Source organism: Lottia gigantea (assembly GCF_000327385.1).
Source record: "Lottia gigantea unplaced genomic scaffold LOTGIsca_39, whole genome shotgun sequence".
NCBI classification, from domain to species: Eukaryota; Metazoa; Mollusca; class Gastropoda; family Lottiidae; genus Lottia; species Lottia gigantea.
This window is the reverse complement of record NW_008709333.1, coordinates 2,086,922-2,105,775: the sequence shown is the minus strand read 5'-3', so window position 1 is coordinate 2,105,775 and position 18,854 is coordinate 2,086,922. Positions and strand designations below refer to the sequence as shown.

At 32.5% G+C, this 18,854-nt stretch overlaps 2 protein-coding genes across 2 annotated transcripts; one reads left to right on the top strand and one right to left on the bottom strand.

The window, feature by feature from the left end:
• Nucleotides 1–2,921: 2,921 nt before the first annotated feature.
• LOTGIDRAFT_122118 (hypothetical protein) lies at nucleotides 2,922–14,005 on the bottom strand (the record flags this gene model as incomplete). Its single annotated transcript, XM_009059493.1, has 23 exons — nucleotides 2,922–3,023; nucleotides 3,378–3,507; nucleotides 3,930–4,030; nucleotides 4,311–4,379; nucleotides 4,883–4,929; nucleotides 5,406–5,503; nucleotides 5,868–6,029; nucleotides 6,719–6,823; nucleotides 7,308–7,380; nucleotides 7,611–7,664; nucleotides 7,794–7,850; nucleotides 8,197–8,241; nucleotides 8,363–8,426; nucleotides 8,725–8,834; nucleotides 9,101–9,164; nucleotides 9,648–9,764; nucleotides 10,389–10,488; nucleotides 10,789–10,847; nucleotides 11,529–11,563; nucleotides 12,003–12,091; nucleotides 12,608–12,738; nucleotides 13,219–13,332; nucleotides 13,790–14,005. Coding segments are annotated over 23 exons (2,142 nt in total), but the record flags the coding sequence as incomplete, so codon positions are not given.
• A 1,665-nt stretch (nucleotides 14,006–15,670) lies between these two features.
• Nucleotides 15,671–18,521, top strand: LOTGIDRAFT_83213 (hypothetical protein; the record flags this gene model as incomplete). The annotated part of the gene is made up of 5 exons (XM_009059360.1): nucleotides 15,671–15,962; nucleotides 16,092–16,432; nucleotides 17,045–17,278; nucleotides 17,747–17,818; nucleotides 18,255–18,521. Coding segments are annotated over 5 exons (1,206 nt in total), but the record flags the coding sequence as incomplete, so codon positions are not given.
• Nucleotides 18,522–18,854: the final 333 nt, after the last annotated feature.

The following is an 18,854-nucleotide window of genomic DNA, read 5'->3' as shown; positions in this document are numbered from 1 at the left end:
GAAATAAGTCCTCCGTGACGTATTTAATCTAGGTCAGCACGTGTAAACTATGTCACTGAGAAATAAGTCTTCCGTGCCGTATTTAATTTAGGTCAGCACGTGTAAACTATGTCATCAGGAAATAAGTCTTCCATGACGTATTTAATCTAGGTCAGCACGTGTAAACTATGTCATCAGGAAATTAGTTTCTCATGCCGTATTTAATCTGGGTCAGCACGTGTAAACTATGTCATCAGGAAATTAGTTTCTCATGGCGTATTTAATCTAGGTCAGCACGTGTAAACTATGTCATCAGGAAATTAGTTTCTCATGGCGTATTTAATCTAGGTCAGCACGTGTAAACTATGTCATCAGGAAATTAGTTTCTCATGACGTATTTAATCTAGGTCAGCACGTGTAAACTATGTCATCTGGAAATTAGTTTCTCATGACGTATTTAATCTAGGTCAGCCGTGCAAACTTTGGTTGGGTGATTAATATCAACCTGGTATATAAGTAAAATGGGACCATAATAATGACTGGGTAAAAGAAATAAAACAACACTGAATACTGATCAATATTAATATAAAAGTTTTCGGAATGTACAAAACAATAACACAAACTACTATATCTAAATAGATAATTTCTAAGACGACAAATTAAAAAATATGTTCGATCAAATTTGTTCAAATATAATACACACTGTATCTAAACCTTCGTAAATATCAAAAAACATTTAACAAACAATCAAACAACCTTTGACCACAATTATTGATGATTATGATTACCAACTCAGTCTTATACCTTGACTGTAATAGTCACCATTCTCATATGATGGAAGATTGAATGATTTTTGATTTGATTGGATTATATGCCAGTGAACACAGCCAATCAGAGTCCCCGACTGAAAGTCTGTACAAAAATAAACCATAGCGGCTGCAGTCTTTCTGTCGAGAGCTCTGATTGGCTGTATTGGCTGTTGTATAATCCAATCAAATAGCTATATACTAAAAAGATGACTATTGCAGTCAAGGTATAAGATGAAGTTCGTAAAAAGTGATATTGCAATCAGACCCGTGTTTCGTAGAATGTAGCTAAACATACAAAGGCCAGAAACCTCTTTTATCCTTTTTTAACAAACTTAACCTGAAAGACTTGGTATGACAAAATATTATAAAATATTATATACATTATAACAAGAAACTGTGACTCAATCTACAGGTCAGACAGATGATTTAAGACGCCTGGGAGAGAGTCAGAGAGAAAAATATACCATTATCCTAGGATATTATACCAGGATAACATCTTGGTAATCAGTTAAAAATCTTGTCTACTAGGTGGACCTTAGCCTAACCTCTTGATCTTATCCGGATTACCCGTACCCATTTACAGCTGGGTCAACTAGAATTATGAGTGAAGATGACTTATTCAAGGTCATCAGACTTTCACATGTCAACGGAGATTGTAGCCCACAACCACCATGTGTTCAGATAAACCAAGCAAATGACATCATGTAAAGAGCCAACACTGTAACGGACTGGTGTTATAGAACCTCATAAAATATATTGCACTTTGATGTAGAAACTGACTCCCTCCCAGTCAACCAACCAAAATTGAGTCTTAGAACATGTAGATAGGTTTCACAGACTTTATACTACATAATTATGTACATTTGCACACAGCAAAAATTGGCTGAATACCAATGGGGTCATCTTCACAATTTAAAGCTATTATGAACTTCGTCTTATACTTTGACTTCAATAGCTGCCTTTCTTGTATCACGAAAGTTTATAGGCTAGCTAATACAGCCAATCAGAGGCATCAACAAAGAGTCTGTAAACACTACATGTTTACATTCTATCTGTCGAGAGCTCTGATTGGCTGTATTCGCTTGCCTACGATCCAAATCGCTGTATTCCGTGATACATGAAGGGTAACTATTGGAGTTTAGGTAGAAGACTTGACATTATGAAGATGTAGTTTGTAATAACTTGACATTATGAAGATGTAGTTTGTAATAACTTGACATTGTGAAGATGAAGTTTGTAATAACTTGACATTATGAAGATGTAGTTTGTAATAACTTGACATTGTGAAGATGAAGTTTGTAATAGCTTGACATTGTGAAGATGTAGTTTGTAATAGCTTGACATTGTGAAGATGTAGTTTGTAATAGCTTGACATTGTGAAGATGAAGTTCATAACAGCTTCACATTGTAAAGATGTTAAGGGTATGACCCAGTCTGATTAGCACCATAGCAAGTTAAAGAAAGGTGATAATTAATTGATAAATTATCTGGTAACTAGTTTGAGCACTCAATATAAAGCAGGTCCTGCTACAAAACACCTTCAATGTTCAGGAATTCTGGAAATGCCATGCTCCAGAATTCCAAGCATGTCCTGCCACAAACCAGTTTAGGTGGACCCATTGGTTTGTTGAATTGCATATTATGAAATCTGTCCCATCCACACAAGCATGTCCTGCCACAATCCACTTTAGGTATTCATGATTTACAAGCATGCCCTGCCACAATAAAAACCTAATTTGTTCAGCATGCCGAGCCCTGCTAGCAAACCACTTCCATATTTGGCAGTGAAACATCTTCTAGATTTACAGAATTAGGGCGAGGTCGAACTCTCATTTCTTCCATTGTTTGTATACAGTCCTGTCTTTCTCTCTCATTTTCTGCCAACCATTCCTGGAACAAAACAGACAGTTATGCCAGGATGCAGCCATCAGGGCACAAATATTTTAAACACATGTCAGTAAGACACGCTACTTTAGGCACAAGGTCAGAAAACGTACGAGCACACAAGATTTTTGTCGCCGACTCGAATCGAGAGTAAAATCTCGCGTGTGCTCGTGCTTCCACGACAAGATTATCGTGTCGCCAACAGGGATACTCCAAAAGGGGCACAAACACGACAAAACCTAATTGGTGTCAGCTTATTGTTCCTACCTTGACCTCATCACCATACATTCTCATACTGAAATCATCTTTAGTCCTTGACCTTTCACCTTTAAAAACATACACTCCCAGATCCTGAAAAAATATAAAATACATACCAAACTTAAACACCAGACCTCACTAGCTATATTAGATTGTGTCACAATAGCAGTAAACCACCATTGATCTTAAAACTGGCATACAAACTTCTGTGATACAAGAAAGGTGGCTATTGCAGTCAAGGTATATGACAAAAAGTTGTGTTATAGACTAATCATCCGCACTTTTTTATGGAATAAAAGGTATCGATACATGACCTTGCGATACGATACGCGTATTGCGATACATGAATTCCCTGATATGCTGGCACCAATGCCTACCTACAGTAGCCCAATCTGGAACTGAAATGAGAGATGTAAAACTCTATTGTATTGTTGTATAATAACTTACAGGTTGTGAATACTGTCGTTGTAAAGTTGACTGATTCTCAGTTTGTATATGATGACTGGTCAGATTACCTACTGGACTCTCACTCATATACAACTCATCTTCTGACAGGGAAACCTCAACTTTAAACACACTATCATCTACAATACAACCAGAAGATTGACATTTTCAACAATTTTATTATCACTATTGTAAAGTTAAATTTTGCTGCTATATTTTCTCCTGCAATTTCACTACAACAAAATGTTTTATGATGTCATTGTCGCAAACACTTTGACTAAAATTTATGGACCTTTTTGATAGTGATGTCATAAAACGCTTAGTTTTAATGAAATTGCAATAAATGAACCCAAATACACACAACCCGAACCGCAAAACAAAATTCAAAATCCAAAATATAAGGAAGTATATCAATCATAAATGCAAAAGTATTTCATAATGAAAAGTGGTATCAGAAGAACCACAGACATCTAACTTAAATTAGAATGATGTAAATTGATGGTATAAGTGTCCCCGATACACATACAATAGAAAACCTCTTTACAATCTCTATACAAAATCTTACCGTCCATATCAGCAAGTTTCATCTGTCGTCGATATTGAATACGAAATAAAAACGATTCTAAAACAAACGCTACTATAATATTCATGACCACCTGTGAAAAAAAAACTATTTTGGGCTCAAGTCAATTCATCAAAGTCAACATGAAAGAATCGCTTCTATCAAAACATCAACCATTTCTAGCCTCTTTAAACTAGAGGTCAAGCTACTAGTTTTCCTTTCGTCTGTACGATTCTGCCTGTTGCCACCCGTCATTGAAAATCCAGTTGTTCTCTGATTTTCTTCATACTAAATAACTTTGCTTGTTTCTCTTACAGCCGTAATGGACGCTGAAAGTCTCTAAACTTGATCAGAAACATTAGAAAGTGTCTTACCATCATAACAATATAAAATAACATAAAATAAACTCTAGTCCATTCACTAACTTTACTAGCATAACCTTCCTGTATTAAATAAATATTAAAAGATGGTGTTTAAAGAACGATAGATCATTTCAATACAATAATAAAATATTTCACTGTTAAAATTACGCTTAATGCAAAATATAAATTAATAAATTGTTGAAAAGAGGAAAAATAATTAAAATTCTGTCAACAGGAAGATTAGACAATTATCAACTCAACACAAATCAATTTTACGGGTGAAGCTTCATTTTTTCAAAAAAGCACACTGATATAACCTAGGTGACCATAGTGATCACTAGTTGTGTATGGTTGCAATAAGAATATCGGTTGTTGATTACGAACAAAACTGAGTTGTGAGTTGCAATCAAACTTATGACCCCTTTAATTAGTCGCAACTGGTAATAGCTATGGTGTGAGGGCACCTTAAGGTTTGAAAAACTGAACCATAAAAAGGTTCACCTGTTTGTTCGAGAAACACCCAAGATGAAGGGGATGTGGGGCGGAATTAAAATTTGAATTATGAAGAGAAAGTTTGGACTTACCATTATAATAAACCAATTATTAACCACAGTCAGTTCAAATAATGTCACTAAAATAATAAACAGAAATGATATTGTGTTTTACGTCCATTTTGTTACTGCGCATTTTTAACTACTTAGGAAGGTAATGCCATGCAGTGTGCTGTGAGGGAAATTTTTGCAAGGGCAGCAGCATTAACGTATTATTTTTTATTTCCCACTGTCGAAAGATCTTTAACAAGCAGTCTATAGCACAGGTTTATTGTCCTTTCTGAATGACTAATTGTGGGAAATTTTGTCAGGACAGCGGCATTAGCCTACCCCTTTTTTATTTCAGGTGTCAAGGGATCTTTAACATACACAGTCTGTTGCACCTTAGTTTATTGTCCTGTCGAAATGATTAGACCCATTTTCCATGTCAGTCCCTCAAAGCAGCCATGACAGCTCCAATGTCATTATGGAGAAAAACTGAGTTGACTTGAGTTGAATATTAGAAACTGTATTAGCTCCTATCCTAGGGATTCAAACCTATAAGCGCTGTACTTACCACCAGATAAAAGGATATTATCAAAGTTGTTGAGGTAATAATAACCTTGAAATCTGGAGTTGTTGTCATATTTATAAAAATCACTTACAGTTGTATTTCTGAAATAAATATACCATAGACTTTCACAACACTAGTATATATAATATCTATAAGTAAAATCATTCCAGTAAACAAAATTCTCGTCAAAATTGAGAGCAATACATGTTTAGCAGTGGACTCCCCATCAGGTGTAAGAGTAGGCATGGTCTGCTTCACGATCTACACCTGCCATTAGGCTCCTAAATATACTGCAGGTCAACATCATGAGATACAATCAGATCGATTTTCATTCAAAAACTCACAATGTCAGTAACACACATAGATTTGAAGGCTCAAATTTCAACTCTGAGCTGTGAACACTATTACTGATTAGATTAGCTAAAAATTGCCGTTTCTGAGAAAAGATACGAAATCTCAACTTACTTGCAACAATCTTTGAGATTTACACCTAGAAATATCTCCATGCCGATAATAGCAAAGAAATAATAAACTAGAATTATAACGATGGCAAGACTGGTTAATTTATTAAATAATACAAACAACGTCCCTAAAACATCTCGATATCTTTTCTTTACTTTAAATAACCTGTAAAATATAACATAGGTACTAGACGGTGAAAACCAATAGACCTTAATCACGCTTCATTTTGGAGACACTGAAAGCGAGGTTCGTAATACAAATTACGTCATATGAATGAATAGCCTATTCGACGTCATCAAACATCCGCTGCACAGCAAGAAAATGGTTTTAAAACTGCTCTTTCTCGAAAAATTCATGTTAAAGTATCATTCAATAGTTTAATCAATTCCAAATTTAATGATGTAAAATATGATCAGTTTCAAGTTAGTGAGATTGGAGAAGGAGGCTTTAAAGACGTCAAGGTGGTGATTTTATGCAATGACATAACGTTAGCTTTTCAAGGTTTGCGTTATGAGCCTTGTTCTGGATTAAATATGGCCGACACGTGAATCAGGTCTATTAGAGGTTGAAAGCCAACACCAGGCCAACTCTTGGTAGGTGAAACCATGTGATGTTAATACAAGGGAGATAATAAGAACTGTTATGGTCGCTTAATTGATTCATTTTGATTTTATGGGAGTGTAAATATAAGGTGGTCACTTATCAGTAGTAAAGTATATTGAAAATCCAAAGAGGGGAACTTTATTGTAGAAGATGGTTGCTTAATAGAGGTGACCAGGATTCATTGTAATATAGCAATACCCTAGCAAGAGTTGAATATACCGTACATACAAAGATAAAATATATAAACTAACCTGAGCAGACGGAATGGTCTAAGTACAATCACATAATAAAAACTACCTTCAAATCTTTCTCCTAATACCCCTATAACACTTACTACTGTAACTAGGAAATCAAACCTGTAATATAACATTTATCGTACACAAACTAGATGTTGGATTTTAATTTACTAAAGTGTCACAGATGGCTTAAAATTAGCTCTATGCTCTGTGATCAGTATTTCATTTAAATCTAGAAAATACGTCCAAATAAAATAGAGTGAAATATACAAAGATTGACAAATTTGATTAAATAAAAAGTTTAACTTAAAAAGTGCCAATTAAAAATGGCAAATCTCCTACTGCCTTAGTGACTTAGGCTAGTGTTTCTGTAAGAGAGTTTCACCTAATGCAACTTACTAGTGTTTCAGATATATAATCTTCATCAGGACAGCTAGTTTTGAAAATGGCAGTTTCTCATATCTGTCTTGAGGCAAATGAGAAAATCTCATCTAAACTCTATCTGATACACAATTTAAAACCTTTCTTTATATATGACTACAAATTTAACAGTCCATACAACTTGACAAAATACAATCAACATACAAGAATATAAAATACTTACATATCCCAACCTGTGGTAAAATATTCCAGTGGACCTTTCCCTAATAACTTGATTATAACTTCTACAGAATATACTGAAAATAACAGAACAATAGAATTAGTTTATAATACCATAAATCTCTCATTGTTAGAACCCTAAAGAGATTGAGTCTGAGATTTTATATTGAGTTTTAATTTGAAGCAATTAAACGAGAAGCCACTTTCATGTCTTTCTGGCTCTAAACCTAATCACTGAGCCATTATCTCCCTTCCTCCATCTTCAATGCATTGTTTTAATTTTCACAAAGTAAATAATTTAACTTACTACAAACAAAAACAATGGAAGTCCAACTAGCTGTAAAATCATAGCCTTTTAAATCTACAGCATTGGCTGAAAAAACAACAGAGCACAACAAAAATAATCCCAAATCAAATTAATAAATAAATAATTTAACAAAGATATTGCTTTGGCTCCATTATCAGACAGTAGAAATAATCTTCAACTTACCTGAAAGTTGTATTGTTTCTATGAGAATCCACAGAAAATTAACACCAATAACTAAATCTAAAATATATAGAAAAATAATCAATTATTTCTTTCATAAAATCAACTAATTTATCTGAATCATGATTTGGACGAGATTTCTTGTCACTGGAATTGTTTTGCTTGTATATATTGTTATCATCTAAATCTATTTGTAAATTTCAGAAGTTTGAAGAGTTTACTATTATACACTTATTGATTCTGTTTAAATTATAGATTTTTGGTTATTGGAATTTGTTTTGTTTGTACAGATTTTTCTAATCTAAAGCTATCTTTGCCATCAAAGCAAATTACTTTTTTTAATTTTTTATGATAGAGGAGAGAGTACGGGAAAGGAAAAGAAAAAAAAAAACACATAAAAACTTACAAATAAAATAATCAAACCATTTTAAATTTACCAGTTTATTGAAAGCTGAAAAATAAATAATAAATTTTTTCACAAATTGAATATTTTAACCTAATATTACATAAATACCACCAAAATAAGTTGAACTATTATTGATTATTTTGATTAAAGAATGGACTGGACATACCTCTAAATATTTTATCAAAAGGTTTTTTAAAACTGGAAGACCAAATCTGATCTGAATACTTCAACTGAAATATAAAAACTTCATATCAGTATAAATCATCTTCACTCATAATTCCAGTCAACCCAGCTGTAAATGGGTACAGATAATCCAGGAAAGATCAATGTCAAGAGGTTTGGCTAAGGATCAGCTGGTAGAAAGGATCCTTAACTGTGAACCTAAGTTCTTATCCTTGTAAAATATAGTTGTTTCTTTTCTGTTTTTTTTTTGAAAAATTATTCCATTGTACCTGTCAATCATTAAGTGGGTGTGTCATTAGAAGAATACTAATTGATTATTGATTAATCATCATTAGCTGTACTTACCTTCCAGTTTAAATCTACCATATCATAAATACTATAAAATTCTTCTAGACTCAGACTGCCTGTTTTACTGGTGTTTAGAGATTTAAATATTAAATATGTATCACGTTTACCTGGAAAGTAAACATCATTTTCTAATAATTTGAAGACAGTGAGTTAGAAAATAAAACATTATATACCCTGAACTGTAAGTAATATAACTTAAATATTATAAAAATTGGTACAGGACACTTTACATGCTGGAAATATAAGTTAATATGGATATCCTAAGGATGAATAACATGATGTATTCCAGTATTTCACCAATGTCTGGATCTATAGGTTAATAAGCAAGCTGTTATTTAATTCACAGACTAGAATAATAAGAATTTTAACTTACTTTTAGACGAATGATAATGAGACATCATACCCATAAAATGTTTGAGCTGAATTTTATTGGGACTCTGAAAAAAAAACAAGTTTGGATGTTTATAACAAAAAAGACATGAAAGAATATATGATGGTATAACTCACTTCTTTAATAACAAAGTATATAACATTTCAACACAATTTACACGTGTTGTCATCAGATGAAATGAAGATGGAGGAAGTAAACATGAGAATATATGATGATTATTCACAGCTAGATGGTCATTATTATAGTACCGTTGATAAAGGAACATGGAGAATATATAGCAAGGGGGAAGCTATAATGCTTGGGTGTATTCATAATATTCCATAAACCCCTACAGATTGGACAAATTAATTGTAAACTGCGATTCTCAAAAATATTTCGATCCAACGTACGTCAAAGGGCTTTATTGTAGATGGCGCTTTTCAAAAAATCATATGAAATTATTGTGAATTTAGTGTAAAACATCAGAGTTTTTTTGATGGGCCGGCTTCATGACTCCTGACATGTAAATAATATAAGCCCCACCCCCTACCTGTTTATTAAGTAGAAGTTTAAAGGCATGTTGACAGCCCTCTCGTTTATGAAAAAATAATTTCTGAAATTTTGTTTTTTCTAAATTTGAAAACGTATCATAAACAACAGCTAATAACTGAAAATAGAAACAAAATCATTTTATAACACAAAAATATTTGTTTTTGATATTTTGAAATGAAATTTGATTTGACATTAATCTCAACATAGGGAGTAATGCTTGGTTATGACCTTTTTTTGCTGAAATTTAAAAAAAAAAAAAACTAGTTTGATTTTTGACCATTTGCCTTATATCCAACTTTTTATTAAAACTATCATATAAATATAATCTTTTAACAACATTTAGGAGTAGAGATAACATTAAATATCATTAAATAACAGAACACAATTGTATTGTATGTATACTACTCCTACTCTAAAATACATCTAACAGACCCACGTACAAGGAAGTTAACAATAGAAGAAACCCTACACAGACTTCAAACAGACCCATGTACAAGGAAGTTAACAATAGAAGAAACCCTACACAGACTTCTAACAGACCCACGTACAAGGAAGTTAACAATAGAAGAAACCCTACACAGACTTCTAACAGACAGGAGTAGTATAATAAAATTGTGTTCTATTATTTTATCTCTACCACTAAAAGTTACTAAAGGATTATTAAATATTCTGGTAACAATATAAAACAATATAAAACAATATAAAACTTTTAACAAAAAATAAAAAATCTAAAACTCACCAAATTCATAAGAAAATATAATTCTAATGATAAATATACAATAAAAAATATAGAGTAAAACATATTGGCTGAATACGCTGGCATCATTACATCAGGAAAACTGAAATAGGAAGTAACATAATTTATAAATTATCTATTCTAAATGTTAAACTACATTCAAATTATCTAAAATTAAATAACAATTTCCGTTCTTTTTTGTTTTCTGATATTTTTAGACTACATTGTAATTTCGTAAATTTTTCTCTCACAATCCTGTTCCAATGATGTTATTTTTAACCAATCACAGCGTGTCATGTAAGATCTGTTTCCTGATGAATTATGGGATAGTGAAACTCAAAGATGCTGTCATATTGTTCTACTTTGGATTTTATTCAACTCAATAGAACACCCGGAAACTTACTTGGCTGTTGTCAACAAAACAAACAAACTAACAAAACTTGTCTGTAGATTGTTAAAATACTAAAATAATAAAAACAGTTTATATTAATTTCATTTCATCTTGACAAAATTAATTAACAGTAACTTGTTTATGTTGGTTTGTAGGTGACAAGTTTACTGATATCTCTGACTATCCTTTCCTATAAAGGGATGTAGATGTCCAAAGATGTGCTACACAAGCTGACAGAGCTCAATTTCAGCTATTTGTATACATATTAAGAATGAAATTTTACTCAAGTCCATATTAACCTTTGCACATACACAGTGGTGCCGCTAGTGGGGTTGGCCCCCTAAAAAAATGGGTTGCACCCCCAATTGTACCCCCACTTTATTTTCAACAAATCTAAATGTCTACCTTTTTCTCTAAAATATATGTCAGAATGCACAAAATCAATTCATTTTTTATAAAATATTCTTGAGAGAACTCTCTAAGACAATCTATGAGAGGCTTGCGACTATGATACCACCACAGAGTAGCTATAATTTGAATTCAGCCTCAGCAGTTGTCCCCCCATTGAGTCAGTCTGCCCCCCTATTTGTACCCCAAGTCTCTGAAGGCTTGCCCAGCCACTGCACATACAGTTATTAAACTTAACTTATCATCGTATTAGGAACTGTGGTAATATACAGAATAGAAAAAGAAATATAGAATGAGGCCACAGGTTAATAAAATAACTATTAATATATAAATAGGGCACTTACTACATCATTGGGAACTTGTGAAAATAAGTAAAAACCTAAAAAAAAACATAAACTATTCTTCAAAAACTTGTAAAAAACATGTTAAACTATCGTTAATTTGAAACATAGGAATGGAACTCTCCAACTCTCGTGGCATCTATCAATAGTTGTTGATTAAAAATTTGTCTACAAGAAACCTTAAAAGGATAATTTTGGTCATTTTCAGAAAGCACTAACAATGCTGATCAATGCGATACGGTTAATGGGACAGAAAGTTCAAAGTTTCTATATATTATATTAATTCATTACTTTATAATTGTGATATTTGGTGAAATAGTTGATAGAAGTGGTTTGCTTCCACTTTTTTTTTGTATCGCCAAGTATCGATACAAGGCATCACAATACAATACGATCGTGTCATGTCATATCTCGATACATTAATTCACCGATATATCATACCAGTAATATTAACTAGGTAATTTAAAGATAACTTACCAAATATAGAAAATATGAGCATAAAGAATATTAATAATATAATCATATCAACAATCGGAGGTAACGACTGTAAAACTTGTCGTGTTATTCTACAAAATATTTAAACAAATTAGTTAATGATAGCACTAGTTACTAACACTGATATACACTCTCACATATATAATACAGGGTGAATACTGCATGAACTAAATAAGTTTATCAGCTAGATTATAAGTTAAGACCATGAGTAATGTAAAAAACAGTAAACAAAAATATAACAAAACCAAATTTAAACAAACCACTCAGTATTTAGTTAGGGCTGTTTCTGTTCGAAGAAAACTTACAAGAATTTATATCTTCATCAATGCAAAGTCATTTTAAGACTAGCAGTACTGCTTTTGATCTGGTATTTCATCTTAAAAACATTGAATAAATTTGATTTGCCAACAAATGTGTGAAGACAGAAGCCACAGACAAAATTCTTTTTTACACGGGAAGACAGTGGTCACAGAATTGGTCACTGTTTGGCATTCGAACCCAAGATAGAAGACAAAGAGAAAGTTCACCCTCGTTCACAGCGATTCAAACTTAAGGAATGAATTATGATATAAGATAAAGATACTGACCTACGAACACCACGACAGTAATAGGAATGTATGAGAAATAATGGCCGTAAAGATCGTGTGACACGGAAATGGTTGGTCTGTCGAACTAACACTACAATTGACTCTATTAACATTATAAATACAGCCAACATCTAAAATAACAATAATTATATCATTTTAACTTGAACATTATAAATACAGCCAACATCTAAAATAACAATAATAATATCATTTTAACTTGAACATTATAAATACAGCCAACATCTAAAATAACAATAATAATATCATTTTAACTTGAACATTATAAATACAGCCAACATCTAAAATAACAATAATAATATCATTTTAACTTGAACATTATAAATACAGCCAACATCTAAAATAACAATAATAATTGAATTATTCACTTTTCAAGATAGCCATAAAAGAAACTGCAGGATAATCTGATCTCTTATTGAACACGAATTTCTTGGTTTTATTTTTTTATATTGTGACATCATTTTTCATTCTTACTAATAAAGTCAATAGTTGATTTTTGTTTATTGTTCACTATGTAAAAATCAATGTTTTTATAACTAGTTTTATGAATTTTGATTGATGTGATTTTATAACATGTAAAATATAAAACTCACCTTTATAACTGTACGTTTATGTTTAAAATACGCCTTCCAACCAACCCATTTAAATCTGATACCAAGTTCTAGACTTAATATCAATAAACATAACATTTCTAACGAACCATGAATCTAAAAACATCAAAATAACTAAAGAGATTCACAAAATAAAATAACATAATTAACAAGGATTCAGTGACAAGAAATATAACAAATAATATCAAGTAAAGTTTCCAATTTTCTGTGCTTCAGAAACCTTTCAAACAGGCTCAGAAAAAATACAATGAGAGCAAATATACAGACACAGAAAAGAAACATCATATTCTCATTGAATTCTCATTGAGTAAAAAATAGGCCATATTTTTCAAAATAGTTTATAATTTTTCATGGAAAATTACTGCAGAAATGAAGGGAAAGGAATATTTTGATCATATTTTTGAAGAAGGAGAAAAACCTGCATCAACAGGCTTGAAAGAGGCAGCATTTATAACGATAACATTAATGATATTCTTCCGGTTGAATGCATAGCAACAAATATCCTTTGATGTGAGTACTTTTTTGTGAAAAATACTGAGAAATTCACACTTACGCCAACAGGAAGGCTAAAAAAAGAGACAGCAGGTCGTTCGCATAAAGCCAGTACAAGTAACATAATGGCGGCCACCATGTCCAATAAATGAAACCACATGTTGTGAGCCACTTCGTACGCTGGTAAGGCATTATGATCTTTAGGATGTGTGTCGAATTTGTCGTTGTTTTCACCTTCTTGTAAAAATATTGCTGCCTCTTGATAATTGAGTTGCCATTGTCGTTGTTTCCGTCGGATGTTGATCTCCTCCTCTAGATCTGTGCTACTGGTGTCTGCAGTATTTTCTGTCAGTGCATCTGTATCATTGTCATGTATTGTTGTGTTGTTTACTGTATCAAAATTTATATCATCTGAAGGAAAGAAAAGAATGAAATGAAGATAATTTTACGTCACATTTGTATATACTTGTACTTCATGTTAAAAAATCTCAAACTTTGAGTACTCTGACACTCACGGTCATCTAGACCAAAACATCTGTCTCTATTCCAGCCTCTGATAGCTATTTGGACAGATGTCAGCTGGTGTAAAGACAGAAAAAATAGACCCTGTTAGATGGGGAAAATATCCATCAGAGGCTGCAATAGAGGCAGATGTTTCGGACTAGCAGTTTAACAGTCCCAGTTTATGTCGGATTACACAAAGTATACTGTCCCTGATCCGTGGCTAATGAAGATGGGCAACACTGTACAGAGGGGGAAATTTTGCCACGGCCGTGACATTAGCCTACTCTTTTTTGAGGGATGGCCTGTATCCCAGTGCTTCAGTTTATTATCCAATCCAAACAACTAGAGGTTTTTCCATGTTCTAAAGGGAAGAAAATTCTGTTTAATAAAGTATTGCGCATCAGTAAGGATTAACAGAATAGATTAGTAATCAGATATTTTTCACAAGGAGTTAAATGTTTGTTGTAGTTTTTTTTTTTTTTTTTTTTATGCAAATTTGAAGTGCACATAAACATCCACATGTGTGGGAGTGGGTCAGAATGGTCTGCTTAGAAATTGAGGACCAACCAAACCTCTTAAATTCCAGGCTATGCCTTTGAACATTAGATACGTGACAATCATAACATGAATAAGGGTAATGACATAAGCAACTGTCTTTTAAATAACAATAATAAACCGAAAGTAGGCCAGTTGTCAAAATGAAAAGCACAATATTTACGATCTTGTAAATAAAATTTATATCAGGTGAACACAAATTTGTAAAGAATCGTGTTCTGCATCCTAACAACCCAAAGTTTAATTTATTTATTAGTTTGAAAACTCACCAGGACCGATTGAACTTGATCTGGGAGGTCTGCCATCTCCCAGTGTTGCCATTTTGAAGAAGCGCCATCTATGAATTGACCTTTGACCTTGACCTTGATGGAAACCTGAAGTAGTACCTGACTACAGCGTATGAACTTGGAAATATGAATGTTAAAAATTCTTACGATTTGTTTTGCTTTTCCAATATTTTGCTTCATAAAAAAGATCTTTCAATTATCAAATAACATAAATTTCAGCAAAATATGTCCCCTTCAAATTAAAAATTCAAAACTTGTTGAGAGTTTTTAGGACTATTTGTTGCTAGTGGATGGATAACATAAACAATATCTGCACACTCCGTCCATTGTCACAAACCATAAACAAGAAGAGTTGTGTTCTGAACATTTTTACTGTTTCTGCCACATAACGGGATTTTTGGATGATGATTTGTGTTGAGTAGTTGTCAGAACTAACAGAGACTGTCAAAATGGCGTCCTCAATAACGGAAACGTTACGCCACGGGCCTACAGGCCATACAGAACCAACACTTCATATGAATTTGACCCATAACCAAACCCTGAAACCAGCACCACCTAATGGACCCCCTCTGCATTCGACCAGAAAAATTAGATTGGACCCTTCAAGAGCCTTGGAACCTTCCAGAAAGAAAATTTCCACCATTGAAGCCCAGAGGGTAATGTCAGTTTTTGAGGAAACAATAAGAAGAGTTGAAATTATAACTTTACTTCCACACATCATCGAAAATTTAGATCGATTCCGAATTTCTCTAGGATCAGATTTAGCAGATCTGCTGCAACATCATCAAGTTATTCAAGAAAGTTATAATGAGATACGAGCAGAACTTGACAAACATTTAGCCAAACGTACACCAACACAGAGTGCAAAATCCAATGTATCAAGAAAAAGTCGAGATTCTGCTCAGAATGAAGATGATGAAGATATTGATGATGATGATGATGAAGATGAAGATGAACTGAAAAGTCCTCCACCATCACGAGCATCGAGTGGTCTGAGCAGACGCTCAGATGATGAAGCAGATGCACAGTTGGAAGAAATCATTAGAAATTTATCCCTTGTGGCTCAACAACTGAGTTTCTCGTGTAAAAATATCCTACGAGCTTTTCAAATAAATCCGTCTGCCTGTAATTCTGTACTGGGTGAATTCCGAGTACGAAATGAAAACTGTAATGAGATGGTCGTCTCTATGCAGGAATTACGAGATATTTTAATGGGCAAGTTATTAACAACGCCAGAAGAAGAGAAAGAAAGAATGGCGTATTTAACAGAGATATCACAGCGTGAACGTTATAATGCTGGTATCATTCAGAAATTAGAAGCTGAATATAAAGCTGGAATGGAAGATAAAGAGGAAGAGGTAAGAATTCTTACATTGATTTTTTCAATTAATTTGATTTATTTATTACAAGTAAGCTTATTAGTACCAGTATTATGTTTATCTATGCTTAAAGAAATTTTTTTTTTATTCTTTATGGTCAGTGATGGGCTGTCTGGTTGGAATGACAAGTTTATGTTTATGACATCACAATAGTATTATTAGTAATAGTAATAGACTTAGTAATAGAAATGTATGTTTTATTATGACATCACAATGGAACAATGAGATGATATCAACTGTCGTTAAAATATAATCTGATGGCAGTATTATAACATATTATGTATATATCTATTGTTTATTATGACATCACAATAGAACAATGAAACAACATCATAATAATCATGACAATCATAATCTTAAATTATATCACAAATTCCCAAAAAGGGGAAACCAATTAAAACTATATTATTGTCCTGTTATTTGACGTTTCGGCTTACTGCCTTCTTCAGAAACACCTAAAATAGATCTCAAGTTTTTGACAACTTATTTGCATATATCAAGCAATGGTATCTAGAAGATCAAATATTCAAATCTTAATTTACATCTAAATATTGTAAACTACAACTCTTATTTTATATAATTATTTTTAAGATAAGAAAAAAGAATGAAGTTATTAGAAGATTACAAGCAGATTTACATCAAATTGAGAAATTTTCAGAAGAACATATCCGCCGAGTTAAAGCTGAGGCAGAGAAACAGGAAACATCAGATGTTAAAAATAGCGAAGGAAAACGGCAGAAATTACAACAAGACATTAACCATCTTCGTACTCAGTTTCAGAGTATGACAGCAGAACATCGGGAAAATGAACAGGAATTAAGAAGGGTAATTGTCTTTTGAAATGTTATAAATACCTTTATAAGGGCTATATCAAAAACAATCTGAAAATTTCCAGTGTGCTACTTATATTCTGCCAGTGTCATATAGAATCATATCTGACCATAGAAAACTATCACTTGCCAAGCATAATCTAGCTGGATATTTTCATATGATCAAGAACACATTATACATTCATTTGAGATCTTTGCTTTTTTCTTGTAAAAAAAATACAGCTTTTGAATTAAATAGTCTACTGTCTGTAAAATTCAATCTTGTTTTGTCAGATTTAAAGTAAATTATTTACCACAAACATCTTTCTTTTAGCTTTATGAATTGAAAAATTGTAAGAAATGCATATCATTCTTGCTTCGTGAGATTCATAGCTAAAATATCCATATTGACAATTTCTATTGACAATTTCTATATTCTGATATCCATTCTTTAAACTCATAATTATTCACATTATATTCACAGAGGAAGTTTAAAGTTGAAACTGAGGTAGAAAATTGGATCCAGAAATTCGATCAGGATATGGGAGAGAGACAGGTTGGTACAAATTTACATCTACATTTTCTATTCAGTCTATTTTCTATTTTGAATGTTGTAGGCAAGAGCCAAGTGTGCAATGAGGAGAATTTGACCCCACTCTTTTTTTTACCTGCTTCTGCAATTCCACTAAAATTAAGCATTTAATGACGTCACTATTGCAAGAAGAGCTGCTATTGATGTATAAGGATCTTTGTGATAGTGAAGTCTTAAAACGCACATTTTAAGTGGAATTGCAAGAACTACAGATGTCTGATTGAAAATTGAAATTGTGATAATTGTTGCTATCAGTGTTCCCTAATCACATACTTAAACTTTTTAGAAAACCTCTCTACAATCCTTTTAACCAGAAATGGTTAAATATGTTTGCCCTATCTTGACTAAACCCTATAATTTGAGGACCATATCACTTTACTGTGACAATTTCTACTTGCAGGATGAATACGAGGAGATAGATGAAATTTACACGGAAGAAAAGAAACAACTTCACGAACTCGAAGAGAGATTTAAAACTCTTGAGGCCGAATACAAACAGATACAAGAAGAAAGACGATTGGCTCGTGAAAGACGCGAGAAGGCAGAACAGGAGATGGCACGTATGGTTCGAGCTTCGACAACCATTCAAGCTTTCTGGAGATCATTCAAAGTCAGAAAAGCTCTTAAATCTAAGAAGAAAAAAGGTGGTAAGAAGGGCAAGAAGAAGAAATAAATTATTAAATTTTTAAAATGTGGGTGAAATTTATTGCTTTAAAAATCTTCATGAATCTTTGGGAAAAATTCTAATATTTATAAGTAAATCTATTGCTTCAAAACTTTTCATGAATTTTTAAGGAAAATTTGATTTTAATGAGTCGGTCTGTCCAATATTTCATTAATTTAATGATCTAAGATTCTGTTGTATTAAATTATTGGAAACAAGAATGCATAAATTGCAAATTGAAGTAAAATAATAATGAAGTATATATTAATTTTTTAGGGGGAGTTTGAGGTCCTGGACTGGTCCAGTTTGTGATACTTATGTACTATAATGAACAAG